This window comes from Sminthopsis crassicaudata, chromosome 1 (genome assembly GCF_048593235.1).
Source record: "Sminthopsis crassicaudata isolate SCR6 chromosome 1, ASM4859323v1, whole genome shotgun sequence".
Lineage (NCBI taxonomy): Eukaryota > Metazoa > Chordata > Mammalia > Dasyuromorphia > Dasyuridae > Sminthopsis > Sminthopsis crassicaudata.
Window position 1 is genome coordinate 73,759,407 of NC_133617.1, and position 18,349 is coordinate 73,777,755.

Below are 18,349 nucleotides of genomic sequence, written 5' to 3' on the forward strand. Positions count from 1 at the left end.
CTCCCCATTCACAATTATCTCTCTTGAGTGTTTCTGAGGCTAAGGATAATTCCTGCATCCGCCTTTCATTTGTCCTTTCAATGTCTGAAATGATATCCCCCAAAATGAATATTTAAGCCGTGAAAATTGTCTTTAAGCCTCAATAAAACTCAAGAAGGTACTAGAAGCATTAGAAGAGCAGAGAATGAGAAACAAGCTGACCAGCTCTGCCAATGGCATAATAGTAAGTCACCATTTCCATTAAAAAAAAAAAAAGATTGCTCTAATCTGTCTCCTGACCTAGTTTTTCCTTTAAGTCAATTTTTTAAAACCCCTCTGGAATTTTGAAATTCCTCCAAAATCCAATTATTTCCCAATTTTCCAAGCTGCCTCAGAAAAATTAATGGCTTAGTGAAGGAAAGAGGAAATCAGAAGACAGCCAGGGACACAAGCTCATCCAGTAAGCATATGTTCCCATGTCCACATACTGGGCTCTGTGGTTTTGGGGGCCTCCCTGTCAGTAAGGCTCATTTGTGGTAGGCAATTTACCTCTGCTTAAATACATCTCTTTTTCTCCCCCTTGTAGAATATTTCCATACCCCTATTTTGTTTTCTCTATTTGATTTCTAGGACCAGTTGCTAGTATTACTCTATCTGTGACAAGGAAGATAGGAAAGAAATCATATGCTTTCTAGGTATAAGAAAGTGATTCATTTTCTTCCCCACCAAAAATGCCAAAGAATTAAATAATATCAAAAGATGTATATTAATACACACAGCATCCCTTCCCCCATTAGTGTAAGGCTCATGGCTCCTCGTGGGTTTTCTGGACAGCTCTTTCACATCCACTTTGGCAGATCTGCTGGGCAACTCAAAAGGTCCAGATCTCCTGGCCCGTCAACCCTTGGCTTTGTTTGGTGTTTCAGAATCCTCTTGGCAGTGTTACTCATCTTCAAGAAGCAACACTGGGCAGCTGGGCCCTGGAAATGCCCATTTCTCAAAGTTGATATTTCCTGACCTACACTCAGAAAAGCAAACAGAAAGACAGAAGAAGCCGGACAGCATCTTAGATTCACCTAAGCCAGCATATGTTCCCACTGCCCCTGGCTTATTGCCATTACAGGAAGGAGAAAGATATCTTCTTCCCTTCCTTCCTGGAAGTCAGATGGAGAAGAAAGACTGGTGAGGAGGTCAAAAAGAACCAAGATTTGTTTCCACATGTGCAAGAGGGAGATTCCACTACCCTTGACACTCACTGCTCAGTTACTAGTCACCAGTCATGGGGAGTCATAAGGCTTGAGCAGGAGTTGCTATGTCATCCCAATGAAGAGCATGTCCTTGAAAGGAAGTATAACATGGTGATCCTTAAGAGTGAGTTTCAAACCAATGAAGGCCTGGGTTCAACACCCATAATTCCCACTCCCAGAACTCCCAGAACTAGGGAACAGCTCAAGTTATTTAATCTCTCATTCCTCCATATACATTTCTCTATAAATTGCTAAGAAGGGGCTGACCTGGATTAGTAAAGGGAGTTTTCTCATCCAGAAGTCAGGATGTCTTAGACTTTTTTTGCTTATGACCCTTTTTCACCTGAGAAATTTTTACATAACCCTGGATATATAGGTATTTTAAAAAGGTATACAAAGCCAACATTTTCTTATAATAAATCATAATTTTGCAACTCCCACATTCAATTATGAGACCTCCCCATGGGGTCATGAACCACAGTTTAAAAAACTGAGCCTTATGCTTACACTGATGAAATCACAGGTACAGTCATTATCTGAATTAATAGATTGTAAGATATACAGTTTTATGGAAATTGAATTTTTACTCAGAGCAAATCCATTTTTTTTTGAGAAATCAGGGTAAAATGCCTTGTCCAGGGTCATACAGGTAGTAGGTGTCTGAAGTCACATTTGAATTCAAGTCCTCCTGAGTGTTCTACCCAGGGCTAATGCTCTATCCTCTGTGCCAAGAAAATCCATCCTTACAAATGTCTCTAATGTGAAATTCTGTTCAAGATTATGTTTGTGGGTTTATAATAAATAATTGGTTTAAAAAAAAAGAACCCAAAGTACATTTCCCTCAATTTCATGAGGCGCTCTGACAGATCAAGAGTTCTCCTGAAATCCACTATTATATTTGTCATCATTGGTCCTCATTCTCATCTGAGACCAAGCAGTATAATCAACATAATCAAAAGAGATATAATCAATCCCTGTTCCTTCATAGCCCTTTAAGTATTTGAAGAAAACTAGCATGTCTTACAATCTTATTGCTTACCTCCACAAGATTTCTCTTTACCAGGTAAAACATCCCCAATACTGTAATTATTTCTTCTATGACATTAATTTGGATGCTTTTCACCAACCTCTTCATCTTCTACACTTTTCAATTTGTTAATTTCCTTGGCAATATAAAAATGGGGTGATTGATTTACTCAATCCCACTCAAATGAAATAATAAGGCACCCAATCACTCTGTTTTAATTATGGGTTTTAAGTGAAAAGTCCTTCAAATGGGATGATGTTGCACAAGAATTGTGTTTTGACAGGCTGAGGAAACACAGCCATGTCCAAGAAGTTATCTACACATGGCATTGCAGCACACCCCTAAGAAGCAAAAGTAGGATTGAACTGTGGTAGGGAAGTGAGATATGGCTCTAAAGGTATCTCAGAGCAGAGTACCCAGGCTGAAGGAAGTTCTGAGAAAAGATTAGCTCTTTTCACAACCTCCTTATCTCCTAATACCATAATATAATCTACCATTCTTTTATCCAAATGTTCCTAATAAATTGATTTTTGTTTCAATTACTAGAGCTAACTTAGAAATAGAAATGTAAAGTTAGACAGATAGCTCAAACTCTGCCAAGATGTTAAGGATATTCCTAGCTGGGGGCCCAGAGTGATTGTGACTAAACTTATAATTTTTGTCTAAAATATCCTCTCTAAAGTGGAACATTAAACCAGGAACCAGCTTATTCGAGTAAGTTAGATCATAACCATTATTTTCCATTAGATTCAGATGGATAGAGGCCAGGACCTAACTGAAGAACTTTGGGAATAGCAGTGCTCTCCAAACCACTTGTCCAGCTTCTAGTTCTACCCCCATAGCTGTCATTGATGAAGATGGAGGGGAACTGGATATCACTGTAAAAAGGGGGGCCATTTTCAACATGATCACCCCCACCAACTGCTGACCAGTTGTTACTAATGGGCAGGTTAAACCCCAGAACTTTTGACCAAAACCACTCTCCAGACTTCTGTTTCCAGATGGTTCATGTAGCCATCATCCTGGGAAGCAACTCCCTTGGAGAAGTGGCTTGGCAACTGACCCAGTAGGTGCTGAAATTACTGAAGAGAAATTCTTGCCAACAAAATCCTTGACATTATCAACTGGTTTGTGATAATGATTTTATCTACCAGATGGATTTTTATCCAATCATTTTCATTAACATGATTTTATGTATGGAAAATGACTTTAAAGATGATACATTAACAAATTACTTTGCTGCTGCAATTTAAGGACTACAGGATCCTTCTATATAACTTGCAGCTAAAAACCTTTAAATATATGTTATCTCCTCTATTGAAAGGTAAACTCCTTGAGAGTTCTTTCGGTTTGAATTCTCAGGGCTTAGCACAATGCTTTTTGTAAATACTAAGCACTTATTAAATAACTTTTCATTCATTCATTTCATGGCCATTATATTGCCCTTTAGGCTTGAAATGAGCTAATTATTTTAATAGAATGATACACTAAAATGTGGACCCCAGAACATCTCAGTAGACCAGACATGGCAGACTATCATCTCACTACTTCTGAAAGCCATTACTCTTTGAATGTAGCCTCAGACTGCTGGTTTTAATTATGGGGGTAGCCCTGTCACCCTAAAGTTCCAAGATCTCTTTCCAAGTACTGTCTAGTTATGCTTCATGCCTATGTCATTTAATTTTTCCAATATTTGTTTATATTAAATTTTATTTATAAATTTATTTATAAATCTTATTAGATTTGCCCCATCATTATAATCTGAAATTTCGGGAAATCCTGACAAGTTAGCTGCCCCTTTTAGTTTGTCACCATCTGCAAACTTAGTAAGAATATCTATGTGTTTATCTGAGTCATGGCCAAAAATGTTTAGCAGTGAGGGGCAAGAATAGATGCCTTAGACATTCTCCTAAGGATCTTCCTTTGAGCTGACATTGAGCCGGTGACCACTTCTGTTCTTCTGTTCTGTTTAGCCAGTTCTGGATTCATTTAACTTATATGAGACATACATATATCTATATATCATATATATCATATATCATATCATATATCTATCTATCTATAGATAGATAGATAGATAGATAGATAGATATAGATATATCATACCAACCCTTCTCCTGTTCCCCTGTCCATTATTTTGTAAGCTCCTAGGGGACGCAGGATGCTTGTACAGAGCCCTATGTAACTTGTATATAGTAATCAATGTTAGTTGAAAGGAAAGAAGCACGGTGCTGGAGTTTGTGATCACTGATGACTACAGAAGTCATGTGTCTGGATTTTATTCGTTAATTCCTCACCACATCTTGTAGGAGGAGGCCCTTCAGGCATTAAGAGGTGAGGCTTTGGAAGTCACAGGTCTGACCATAAGAGAAGAAACTTCTGAAATCAGCCAACCAGTAGCCTCTCAGAGACTTCAGAATTTCCACTGATACCATAGTTTGAATTAAAAGAAACATTTTAGAAGTTTTAGAATCAGAGTTGAGTGGCCTCAGAGGTATTATAATCCAATCTATATCTGATTAAGAATTGTGTATTCTCCTAATCTACAGTATCCTTAAGGGGTTATCCAACTAGCCTCTGCCTAAAAAAATCTGGTGAGCAGCCCCAATTCTCCCAGAAGTTTACTTTCCTAGAGTTTTCATTTGGAAAAGGTATTGCCCAGTAAATTAAGCTGAAATCTGCCTAAAACCGAGAACAAATTTAATTCCCCTTCCACTTGTCAGCCCTTCAAATATTTCAATTCTTTCCATGAACTGAGCAGCTTCCTATATATGCTTAAGTTTTAGAAGCCTTTGACACTCTCACCCTCACACTCTCTCTCTTCTCTCTCTCTCTGGGTCAGCCCATGGGAATCTAATATCTCCCCAATTTAGATTGAGTAATCCTATTTTGAAAAATCCATTCTATTTTTTTCCACTTGATTGGAAATAGAAAAAGTCAAAAGCAATCTCTGCTTTTATCACTGCAATTCTATTTGTCACTGCACTAGTCAGTATTCAAAATTATTGTCAAATTTCACTGATATTACTATATTCTGAAGCAATCTCTTTTTCCTAAGTGCACTGGTATTCTATGGGATCCAAACTCAAAATTAATTCCAAGTGAAGGGAAAATGCTGTTTGTTCTTAGCCTGACAAGTCTATTATCCTTCTTCCCCCCCCCCCCCCCGCCCCCAATACACACACCTGAATTTCTTCAATGTTACGTCTGTCTTCTAAAAATGGAAGCATGCTAAAGGTGCTATTTGGACCTCTGAGTCCCCTTCTGAAAAGATCCAACTCTGAGAATTTGTGGTAATAAGTAAAACATGTCCATTTCTTACATCAGTACAGCAAAGTGAATTATTTTTTGTATCAAATAGACAGAAATAAGTAATGTTATATAAGGTCAGAGTGGATCCCAGTGATGGAAGGTTAAACATCAAAATAGCAGCTCTAGCCATAAACAGCAAACACTTCTTTGCCAAATGGCTTATTAATTCAATAAAATAGTTGCCTAATCATGTGTATAATTATATATATTCATATATGTATATGCAGTTTAGGACTCCACCCTCATCTGATACTTTATATTAGCCCCAGATGGCTAAACTTATCATTGAGTGATGGCTGGAACAAGGATGAAGAAAGCAGCTTTTGCTCATGAGGACACGGGGTTATACTAAATGTCTGATGCAGTACAATGAAAACTGCCCTGAACCTCTCGCTAGTCAGAAGATGAGTTTAACTTTGTGCTCTCCTACTTACCAACTTTTGTGCTTTGAGGTGGAGGAAGGGCTTCAGTTTTTGACTGTGGGAATGATGTATTTTCACTGGATGCTCTTTAGGAGCACTTCCTGTTTTGTTGTACTCTTGATTCTTTGAGCTCTTTCTGCCTCCCCTCCCCCCTCCCCATCTCAGTAATTTGCATAGAACTGGATGAGACCTTGGACACTACTGGTCCAAACATATTTTCGTGGGTGAGGAAACTAAAGCCAATCAAGGACAAAGGTCCCAAGCTCCCAGGACAGGAGTCCAGGCCCTCCCAACAACTCCAGCAACAGGGAATTCAGTACCTCACAAGGTAGCTACTTGCTACTTGGCTTCAGTATTAGAACAGCAATTTTTGTAACTCTCGATATTTCCTCATTTCTAAACCAATACCTTTCCTACCACGTGAGAGGAAGCGGTCACCTCTCTTACACTGTGGCCAAAGTTGAGAAACTGGCTGCGGTTAAATCTTATCCCACTGCCCGTGGTCACTGATTTTACATCTTCTTGTCCACACCTTCACAAAGAGCGAGAATGTCACAGAGCTCCTTTCCCAGGAATATCCTCATCTTTATTCTCTCTGTTGTGAAATAATGCAAATTCTGTCTTCTTTAAAGAATCAACTACTAGGATTGAGAATGAATGAAACTCCTGAAGCACTTTTAGCATCAGGGCTCTAATGACCCCGGGCAAAGGTTGATTTACAGTAACTTGGCCTCCAAGTCTTTCTCTCAATTCCTGGGTGAGGGGGAAAGGAAATAGTTAGGCAGCCTCTAGCTCTGGTGTGACACCACCTGAGGTCTTTGCTGCCATTTAAGGTGAAAAAATTGCTAGTTATGGTTGATCAAGGTGTCATAGGTGAAAAAGGGGGGAGGGATGATGTCATAGGGGATGAACCCTGCTCTCTACTTGCCTCACAGGATGACTTAGGGTCTGGCTTGACAGAGCCTGGAAGTTATCAAGGGTGGGAGTGCGAGAAAGAACTTCTACCTTGATCCCAGGTCTACCTTCCTCCTCCCTCATACCCAGAATCTCAAGGACAGAGATAATTGTCACTATGCCCAGTACCTTCACAAGGTTACCTAGTGGTTAAGCAAGCAGAAGAGTGTCTAGAGTGGCACCAGACCCAGGTTTCCCAACTATAACTTGGCATTCCAGGGCCTCGCTGCTTTAAAATGATTTATCATTTGGAAATAATGTGACCATGGAAAGATGGGAGAATTTGAATGTGCTGCCTATGGACAAGCTCAAGAGGTCATCATTCCAGGCCTTGAGGAGATGGGAGTTAAGAGATTTCCTGCTGGCTGTGAACAGCATTGAAAAGTGAATTTTTTCTTTTAATGTGTGAGAGATCATGATTAAGCAATATGTGTCATAAGGGAAACTTGATGTTTTAAAAAAGGCTGAAAGAATGAACAAAACAAGAGAAAAACTGTAAAAACTTGGTTTAGTTGAGTAAGAGTAATACTAATTACATCCATGTATAAATGCTTGTCTAGTTACCATGCAGAATAATAATAATAATAACAATAATAATGTATATCATTAAATATGTCAGATTAAATTTTGGTAGGTTTTATTTCATTACAATAGTAAGCTCTTTATATATTCCATTTCATCACTTGTTGCCCACATAGCATGGTTGTCTGCTCACAACATAAAAACATTAGAGGTAATACTGGACACCAGAGAAGGGCTTGGTTGGTGGTGGAAGAGAAATAAAGGTACAGACATGAGACACGTCAAAGAAAGAATAAACAGGACTTAATGACTAAGTAGTATAGAGGGATAAAGGAGGGGGGGGGTAAGGTAATAATTCCAGGGTTTTGAGTCTAGATGATGGGGAGAATGGTGGTGCCACTGACAGAGAAGAAGATAGGAAAGTCAGAAAAGAGAACCACTCTGGATCCCTTGGTTATTAAGTATTTTACATGCCCATTTCACTCAAAAGATCACACCCTGGTGTGAATTATCTGGTGTTTAAGGAGTTTTGAGCGCTGGCTGAAGGCTTTCCCACAGTCGCTGCACTCATAAGGTTTCACTCCAGTGTGAATTCTCTGGTGCTGGATCAAGACTGAACGCTGACTGAAGGATTTCCCACATTCGTTACATTTATAGGGTCTCTCTCCAGTATGGATAATCTGATGCTGAATAAGATGTGAGCTTTGGCTGAAAGCTTTGCCACATTCGGTACATGTATAAGGTTTCTCTCCAGTGTGGATCTTCTGATGGTGGATGAGATTTGAGCTTCGATTGAAGGCTTTGCCACATTCATTACATTCATGGGGCTTTAAGCCATTATGAATCCTTTGATGCTGAATGAGAGTTGAGCTCTGGCTGAAGGTCTTACCACATTCATTACATTCATAGGGTTTCTCACCCGTATGAACTCGCTGATGAAGAATGAGGTTGGAGCTCCGACCAAAGGTTTTCCCACATTCATTGCATTCATAGGGTTTATCTCCAGTATGGATTCCCTGATGCTGAATTAGAGCTGAGCTATGGCTAAAGGCTTTGCCACACACATTACATTCATAGGGTTTCTCTCCAGTGTGGATTATCTGATGTTTCCTCAGGACTGAGCTATAACTAAAGGCTTTGCCACACTCATTGCATTTATGTGGTTTTTCTCCAGTATGAATCCTCCGATGCTGGATGAGGCTTGAACTCTGACTGAAAGCTTTCCCACAATCATTACACTTATAGGGTTTCTCTCCAGTATGAACTCTATGGTGTTTTATAAGATTGGAGATTCGACTGAAGGGTTTCCCACATTCATTACATTGATAGGGTTTTTCTCCAGTGTGAACTCTCTGGTGTTTTCTCAGGTGTGCACTCTGGCTGAAAGCTTTGCCACATTCATGGCACTCAAAAGGTTTCTCTCCTGTGTGAATACGATGATGTTTAATTAGGTTTGAGCTTCGTCTAAAGGCTTTCCCACATTCGTGACATCCATAGGGCTTCTCTCCAGAATGAATTCTCTCATGCTGAATAAGATTTGAACTCCGCCTAAAGGCCTTCCCACATTCATTGCATATATAGGGTTTCTCACTGTTGTGAATTCTTTGATGTTTCTTAAGGCTTGAGTTCTGGTTGAAAGCTTTCCCACATTCATTACATATGTAGGGCTTCTCTCCAGTGTGATTTATTTGATGGCGTGTAAGGTTGGAGCGCACACTGAAGGTTTTCCCACATTCGTTACATTCATAGGGTTTCTCGCTGACATGAGATCGCTGATGTTTTTTGAGGATTGCATTCTGGCTGAAGGCTTTCCCACACTCATTACATATGTAGGGCTTCTCTCCAGTATGAACACTTTGATGTCGAATAAGATCTGAACTTCCCCTGAAGGACTTGCCACACTCATTGCACTCATAGGGTTTCTCCTCAGTTTGTACTCCCAGATGTTCATTAAGGGTTGGGCTCTGACTAAAGATTTTCCCATATTCATTAAATTGACAGGATGTTTCAGATACATGGATGGTTGGGTAATTGATTAAATCAGAATTCTGTTTAAAGCTTTGGTCACAATTATCAAGCTGATGAGACCACTCTTCTGATGAAATTCTTTGATACATAACAGGGTCTGAATTCAGACTAAAGCTTCTGCCAAACTCATAACATTCTGGGCTAATCTCCTTGGGAGAACTCTTGTGGACCACTGTCACTGGTCTAAAACTCCTCTCCTGGGAAAGTGATTTGATTAGCCCATCTCCTTCTGGAATTCCCCAGTGTTGTTCCAACCCTTCCTCATGTTCACACCCTTCTCCAAATTCAGGTGCCTGGGGAACATCCCCTATGAGTCTTTCTAATATTACCACCTGTGAGTCCTCTTCTTCAAAAATTTCTTCTTTAACTGTCAACAACTTGAAATCAGTGTTGGTGTCACAATCTGAAAAAATGAATGAAAATGAAAATATTACCCCTTGTTTACTATGCAAGAAAAGAAACTGGTTGGGAAGGAAAGGACAATCCTATGGGACATCAATATGTCAATATGCCACCATCATGGTTAGGGAAGAATGAGGGAAATGGAGTGGTCATAGAGGATGGAGAGACCCCCAGAGGAGAATGCACAGAATAGGAATGGTGGCTGATCTGAAGAACATGAGAAGTATAGAGGAGGTCAGATGAAAAGAAAAGCCATAATGAATGTGTAAAGGTGTAAATGGGGGAAATGAGTTCCTTGGAAGTGTAAGGACAATGGGAGTAGTAAGTGACTGAAATGTAGGTGGGAAGAGCTTCAGAGACTATGATAAGAGATCAGAATAAAGGTGACAGACTGGAAATGTTACCTAGAAGATGAAACTCCCTTCAATTCTCTAAATACACTTTTTAAAATGCTTATTCAGTGACCCAAATTTCGTTGTCCCCTATCCTGGCCCACTCTGGCTCAGCTTCACCATATAGCCTTTGGCTTCTATGCCCAAAAGGGCTACCGGAGGAAGTCCCTGAAATGAGCAGACCTGGATCACTTCAGGTTCATGGATTTAACTGAATAGTCCTACCTATTCTGGTCATGCTATTGAACATTTGGGGCTGAGGAAAGGTGGGGAACAAGATGGAAGTAGAGAGAAGTGAATAAAAGGCCTGAGTTGTACTCAGAGAAAGCAAAGGGAACCTGATAAGAAGAACTAATAAAGGAGGATTAATTAGATTCCAGTGACCCATGAAGGTGGGTTCAAATAATGTCAGCTCTCATTAATAAATCATCAAAGGCTTCCTATGCCCACTTTTCCTTATCAATAACTCTTTTACAAAACTCTTTTACTCATCATGCATACTTTCTTACATCTTCATGACTATTATCTAACAGCAGCTAATTCTTCTACATGAGTACATGAATGTTCAGTGAAAAGGAGTCATCTCTGAAGTTAGAAAGCCTAGGGTCTACAATTATAGCTAAAATCTTATTAACTTTCAATATGATCATGGGCAAATCACTGAAACTCTGATCCTCAATTTCCCCACAGATAAAGTGGAAATCTCTCACGACTTGCTATTTTACGGAACTAGTATGAGAATGATAAGTAATTACACAGATAAAACACTTTTAACCACCAAACCATATGCACAGATGGAACTGTTAACACTTCATTACTTCAAGAATCTCTACCCTCACAAATGAGAACACTCCTACCACCAAAGGAGACAGTATACCTTGGGGACAATTTAATGAATTGCTGTAACCAACTTTTGATAGGTGTCTCTGAAGTTAGATGGTCTGATCCTCAGACAACAGATGCAAAGTCAACCAATAGACCTGTACTCAATCCTTTATTAATAATAATGATGATGATAATAAAAGCTGATATTTATATAGTACTTAAGCTTTCAAAATATAATTCATACATTATCTTTTAAAAATAATGGCTAGCATTTACATAGTGCTTTAAGGTTTGCAAAGTGCTTTACAAATATTATTCTATTTGATCATCCTCACAACAACCCTGGGAGGTGGGTACTATTACATATTTTACAGATGAAGAAATTGAAGCTGAGAGGTTAAGTGATTTGCCAGGATCACATAGCTACTAAGTGTCTGAGACAGGATTTAAATTCAGATCTTCCTGATTTCAGACTCAGCATTCCATCCACTGTACCACCTAGCTGCCTCATAACTTGGTACTTAATTATTATTCCCCTTAACAAATGTTCAGATTCAGAGATTCAGATAGGTTGTTAGCAACCTAGGATCACATAGATAGGAAGTGTCGGATACAGAATTTGAATCCAGTTCTACCTGACTCTGACTCTAGCACTTTGACCACAATATCATGTTGCCCTTAGAACTTCTGCTCTTTGGTAGGCAAGTACATGCAGGGCTTGCTTTCCAATAGCATCATCTTCAGAATGGTCATGTCCACTCTATAGCAAGTGAAGCACTGGAGTAGAATTTTAGTATAGAAGAAATATTATCCTTTTCCAAATGGCCAATGTCCCTAATTCTACAATGTCCCACACTCATGCCATGTCCTTCCCTTCACTAGTTCCTTTCATTCTTCATGTACTTCTATGTCCCTACTCTGGACAAATTCTTCCCCTAACTGCACTTTCTCCTTTCTCACTCATCCTTCTCAATCTATTTTCTGCATTTGACACTGTTGAGCTCCTAAATCACTTGTAATCTCTCCCTTCTGGGTTTTGGGATAGTCTCTCCTAGTTCTCATCTCACTGTCTGACTGCATCTTCTCAATCTCTTTTGCTTCTCCAAGTTTCTGTTCTAGATCTTTTCTCTATATACTCCTTTTTCATAACATCATTCTCTTTCATGGGTTTAACTATCATCTCTTTGCAGCTGACTCCAATATTCAAATATATAGCTCTAGTCTTTCTCCAGGACTTCAGTGTTGTATTACCAATGGCCTATTAGACATTTCAAACTGAGCATTCCAGATACACTTCAAACTCCACATGTCCAAAATCAAAATCATTATTCCACCCCCCACATCTGTCCCCTCTTCCAAAATCTATTTCTGTCAGACACCTTGCTTCCAAGTCTTCTAAGTTTGTAATCTTAGCATGATCCTATATTTCTCTCACTCTCTCATCCCACATAACCAATCAATTGCTGAATCTTCCATTTCTACCTCCTCCATATCTCCAACCCCTTCTCTTTCCTTATATACTTACCACCTTCATCCAGATCCTCTTCATTTCTTGCTTAGATTATTACAATTCATAACTGTTTTCTCTGTCTCTCTCTATATCAGTCTATCCTCCATGCTTCTCCCAAATTAATTTTTTCTAAGTGTAGATTTGACCATATCATTCTCTCACTCTATCAACTCCACAGGCTTATTGTTGTCTCAAGTGTAAAATATAAACACCTTTGTTTTGCTTTAAAACTTTTAACTGATATTTTTGTTTTTACAAGGCCTAAATTTTCCCCTACATCATTTGTTTCTCCCAGAGTCATCCCTTTTAATAAAGAATCTTTTTAAAAAGAAAAAATAATCTCAGTGGCTCACCATTATGACCAAACTTAGTATGAATAGCCAACTCGATTAGCTCATTGCAGTTCAAAATTCCTTAGCTCAAGAGATCCTTTACTTCAGTGGCTGAATGTACAACCTTGCCTGGCTCTCCAGGACCTTTCAAAGATCATTGAAAATGCTTAGAAATCACATAGCAAATCAAGGACTTCAATATAATTTGTCTGGGCTTCTGGACCTGAACCTCCTTGGTTTCAGTTCCTTGATAGCCAATTTTATTTTAGGCAGCATATTAGTGGAGAGTTTATCTTGGAGTCAAGAAGGCCTGGGTTCAAGACCTACCTTTTATGCATATTGAATGCATGACTTGGGCAAGTTATTGAGCTTCTCTGTTTTAGACAACTTTCTAACACTGAGTTGCAGAGAAGGGGCCAGCTTGAATCAGTAGAAGGATCTTCCTCATCTCAGAAGTCTCTATGTGAATAAAACTACAAGTACAATTCCTCTCCTTTAATCCTATTTGAAGATTATACTTTTTAAGAGAGAAAATGGGAAAAGGAGTATTTTTCTTTTCTGCCTTTTCCTCTTTTTGTATCATCTACCCCAAGTAATATAATCCTTCCCTTAATCTGTCCCCCAATGTGACTAAAGGAGTCCTGCTTGTTGGTTTTAGCAATCTTTGCCAACTTCCATTTATTCTAAGCATCCTGACAGTTCTTAACAGGACTGTGCTACTCTTTTCATTCTCAGCTATTCATTCCAATTTTTAAATGGGTATTTTTCTATATGGGAATTTTGAGCAGCAGAGGGGAGGAGGGAAAGTTTTCTCAGCAAGGCTGAGAGATGGGGGTCACAAGGATATGGAAGGGAAAGCAAGGAGGCATCTTGGTGGAATGCACATGAAACCTATGTAAATTTAAAAAAAAATTAAGCTGGCCAACAAGTTCCCTGTGTATCCATACAGGTCTCACTTGAAAGCTTCTTTTTCCCCCAGTAGAACAGCTTGTGTACCCAGGATTTATTTCTTTAGAACATGGCATTCTCTCAAGCCATCTCTCCTTGTAGAATTCTGGTGGGAATCTTTGAAATCTACTCTCCTCCCGCCAAATCTTGAAGTATGAATAGATTACGCTCATCTTCCCCCAACTCTCTATCATGAAATCTGTGATGGAGTGGTCACTTTCTCCAGAAGGCACCATCATGTCTACTTTGGCAACTCATTTTTTCTCTATTCCTCAGAAGTAGGTCCACTTCCCCATATCATTTCTTCTACCTTTTGAAGAATGAAATTCTCATTATAGAAAGTTAAGAATTTAGAGATAGATACTCTTTTAACACTATTTCAGTAGGTACCTAGATAGTTGAAGTCCCCCCACCATTACTTTATCATCTCCCTGCAGCTTTGTGAAATAATTTCAGGAATCCATTGTTCATTCCCTTCTTGTGGCCAGGATGTCTATATGCTACTCTTTCACATATTGTTTGTTTCTCCCTCCACTGATACTCACCCAAATATTCATCATGCTTCTGTTCCATGGTTCAACAATTTCTTCCCATGAGTACATCTTTGTGATATACAATGCAACTCAGTAGTAGAATTTATTTAATAATTTCCTTTAGAATTAATGGATACAAATCTATTGCCAGATTCGAATAAGAATTATATCAAATTCAGCCTCAAAAGATAGTACTTATTATCTTGTGCTAACAACTCTAGTTTATCTTTTATTCTGTATGTTTGTATGCTGAGGCCAGCGTTAATACTGTCTCTCTTCTTGAATTTTATTTTTGGTGAACAACTGATCATCTACAATTATGAAAAACCCAAAGTTTAAGAGTAAAAGGGGTTCTCAGAAACCATTTAGTATAATCATTATTAGACCAGGCATTCCTTCTATACTATTCACAAATTATAATTCTGCCTCTGATGAATAGCCTCCCTCTGAAAGAGGACATACCACCTCTTTAAGTAACCTAGTTCATTTATGCATGGTTCTAGCTGTTGAGAAGTTTTTCCTTTAATTGAGCTGAAATCAACATCTCTATTACTTCTACTTATTGCATCCAGTCCTGTCCTCTGGGGCCAAGAAAAGTAGAACTACCCATTAAAAGATGTGATGGATATAAGATGCAGATATGTATATTGAAGATGATCAATGTGGAGTTTGTTTTGCTTGACTAGGCATATTTGCGATGCTTGATTATGTATATTTGTTACAAGGACTTTGCTTTTGTTTTTCTTTTCTTTCCCAAAGTGGGGTGGAAGAGGGAGAAATGATAGGAAGAAGAAAAAATAGATTTTTGTTCACTGAAAAAGAGTTAAACATCATTAAAAAACTAATCATTGTTACACATTTTCTGCAACTATCTGAAGATGATATCATGTTTTTCTTAAGTCTTTTCTAGTTCTTAGTCCCTTCAATAGATACTTGTATGGCATGTTTTCCAGTTATCTCACTTGTTGTATTCAAGTATGTGAAGGCAGTTCTGGGGAAAAGATATGACACTTGTCCTACCCAGGTAGAAAAACAAGTAATGAGACAGAAGGTGGAGAGAGGTAGATTGGTTCAGATGAAGGAACAATTGAGTCATAGAAAAATATAAAGGGGTATCCCATGAGATAAGAAAAGTAATAAAGTATCATGGGAGGCAAGACATGCTCTAAGAGGATTTTTAAACAGAAGCTGGATGGCTGGATGACTTATTTTGACAGAGACGTTGTTGTAATATTCCTCCTCAGGTAAGGGTCTCTGAGAACCCTGGTAACTCTAAGGTTCTCAGATTACAAGAAGCTCGTGCCTCCTGGTTCTCTTTCTATTTCTTCATTTCATTTGGTGACTCTCCTTTCTCTTTCTCAGAGTGGGGGCCATCTATATCTCTGACCTGCAGGACCCTTTATTCTTTTCTCTTTATGTTGTACCTTTTAAACCTCACCTACTCTTGCTTTCAATTGCATAGAAAATTCTGTATATTTATTTCCTGCCTTGACCTGCCCCTCTTCTGCCCACCTGGCTCAGCTGTGAAAATAACTCATTTCTACTCGGGTGCTTCACAAATATCTTTTGCTGAAGAGGCCAAGCTGAATTCAGTTTTTTGGAAGTTCTCTCTAACAGAACTGTCTGTCAGGAGATTTGAGAAACACTTAAGAGATGTGATCAAATCAATATGGTACAAATGAATTATGTGTTTGTTAAAGAGAGCAATAGAAAAAAATAAAAGTAAAAAGTAAAGAAAGCAATAGAAATATTTAAGTATTTTGGGCTAGGGAGGAATAATCAGGCAATATTCCTTGGAGGAAAGAACTTCTGGAGAAGACTGAAGAAAAGCACCCTAAGAACTACTGAGTCTTCCCAGCTAACATGCAGCTGAAGTATTTTCCCATCAGAATGGGAGCTCCTTGACAACAAGCTGTCTGGTTTTTCTTTTTGTATTTGTGATGCTTAACACAATGCTTTGAAAATTGTAAATACTTAATACATGCTTTTTCATTTATTCACTGAAAGAGAGGGGTGTGAATTGGTGATTTGGCAAAGGGAGGCCTATGGCAACAAGAATGCCCAGGGAGAGGCAAGTACAGGAGTCAGAAAAGAGCAAGATAGGTAACTCAAAAGCATTTGTGAAGTGCCCACTATGTGCCAGGCACTGATAGTAGACAGAAAAAAAGTGAAACAATCCCTGTCCTCAAGGAGCTAACATTCTACTGAGAAAAAGCAATGAGTACATGGAAATAAATACAGAGGACATTCAAAGTATATACAGTGTGATTTTTGAATGGTTAGGGAAAGCATCAAGAAGGATGAGTTGTAAAAGGTGACAACTGAATGAAGCCATGGCAAAGAGCAAGGAATTCTGAGTAGCAGCAGGGAGGAGGGAAAGTCTTCTCAGCAAGGCTGAGAGAGATGGGGGTCATGAAGACATGGAAGGGAAAGCAAGGAGGCGGGCTTGGCTGGAATGCACAGTGAGTGCCAGTACTAGGAGACAGGACCGGGGAGAGATTAATGGTAAATCAATCTAGAAAGACAGGTTGGAGTCAGATCATAAAGGCTTCAGATGTCAAAACAAGAATTTGCCTTTTATCCTAGATGCCATGGGGAACCAATGAAGCTTGGTCTTATGGGCAGGTTCAGGAAAACCAGAATTGTAAGTAGTGAGTTGGGGAGAAGTAGGTGAAAGGCCCTGAAGTCAGTCCTGGACAGCTGGGATTTCATTCAGTAAGCAAATAGTCCTGCAGATCCCAGTCATATTTTTTACATACAGGGAGTCCTTGAAAATAGTAACATTAACAATTAAGAATCTGGAGAAAGACAAACATGGAAGATGGAAACTCATTTGGTCACACTGGCTGGGGGAGTGGGGAGGCAGAGGAGTTGAATACCTGGTTGGAGATCATGGAATGGAAGCAGGGACTCAGAGTTCAGAGAGCCAGCCTGGGTCCCCAGTGAGGAGTCACTGCTGCAGGGCAGAGCAGGTGGTGACTCCAGCCCCGTGTCCAGGGATGCCATCTCCATCTTTGTTTCTTCAGCGAGGGCTCTCTGTTGCTGTGCAGAGTCTGGGACCTAGAAAGAGCAGGAATATTACAGGTGAGGATGAAGACCCCAACCTTACAGCACATAGCACAGGATCCATCCTCCAGGACACAGTAAAGGGGACACAGGACCTTTATTCCCAGAGGGCTGCAGGAGTGAGGCCTAAAAAGGGCAGGATATAGCACTGAGATTAGAATTTTATCCTTGGCTTTGGCCCCAGTGCACAGAAGGAAAGACCGATTATGATAAAATAGGTCCAGGGAGGAGAGTTGTTGGTTTTTAGAAAGGTATAGCAGGATGTGGGGAGATGAATAGTGTTCAAGGTACAGGGTTAAAGTATGTCCAAAAGCATCCTTTCATGCTTCTTCAATATCTTCTCTTCCTTCCCTTCTGTCTACAAACATGCTGACATTTCTCCAATCCAAAATCAGCCTTCCTTGATCCTACTATTCCTTAGTTGACAAACTACCTAAAAATCCAGGCTCTCTGCCTTCCCACCCACTGCCTTCTGAACCTTTTACAATCTGGTTTCCACCTCCACCCTTCCACTGAAATTGTTTTCTGAAAAGTTGACTATGTCCTCCAGCACTATCAAATCCAAAGGTACTGACTCAATTCTAATTCAGGTTTTAGAAGTACCTAACACTGGTAAACCTCATTCCCACTGGAAGTTACATTCTTAGTTATTCCCACTCCCAACTCTGGAAGACTGATATCTGAGCCCTCATACTTCTCTGATGGCTTGTTCCCCATTTTCCTTTATTAGGTCCATTTCCTACCCCTCTAATGCAGTTATTTTCCGAGACTCTGTCCTTGATCCTCTTCTCTCCTCTTGTTTCTGGTTAATCATAACAATTTCCATTGCTTCAGTTATTATGTTACCTGT

General features: G+C 39.4%; 1 protein-coding gene and 1 long non-coding RNA gene across 10 annotated transcripts in view; both read right to left on the reverse strand.

The window, feature by feature from the left end:
* Positions 1 to 726: 726 nt before the first annotated feature.
* LOC141539239 (uncharacterized) lies at positions 727 to 2,552 on the reverse strand. The gene is made up of 2 exons (XR_012481232.1): positions 2,266 to 2,552; positions 727 to 997 (listed from the first exon to the last, which is right to left on the reverse strand). It is a non-coding gene; the product is annotated as an uncharacterized LOC141539239 (long non-coding RNA).
* Positions 2,553 to 7,558: 5,006 nt separating this feature from the next.
* The window catches only part of LOC141539123 (uncharacterized), a 92,635-nt gene continuing 81,844 nt past the window's right edge, over positions 7,559 to 18,349 (reverse strand). For all 9 annotated transcript variants that reach the window (XM_074261477.1, XM_074261469.1, XM_074261460.1 and 6 more), the window contains 2 exons: positions 17,313 to 17,493; positions 7,559 to 9,894 (listed from right to left, as the gene is read on the reverse strand). In XM_074261477.1, coding sequence (XP_074117578.1) covers positions 7,955 to 9,894; positions 17,313 to 17,445 — 2,073 coding nt within the window. In that variant the 5' untranslated portion in view covers positions 17,446 to 17,493 and the 3' untranslated portion in view covers positions 7,559 to 7,954. The remainder of the gene's footprint in view (positions 9,895 to 17,312; positions 17,494 to 18,349) is intronic.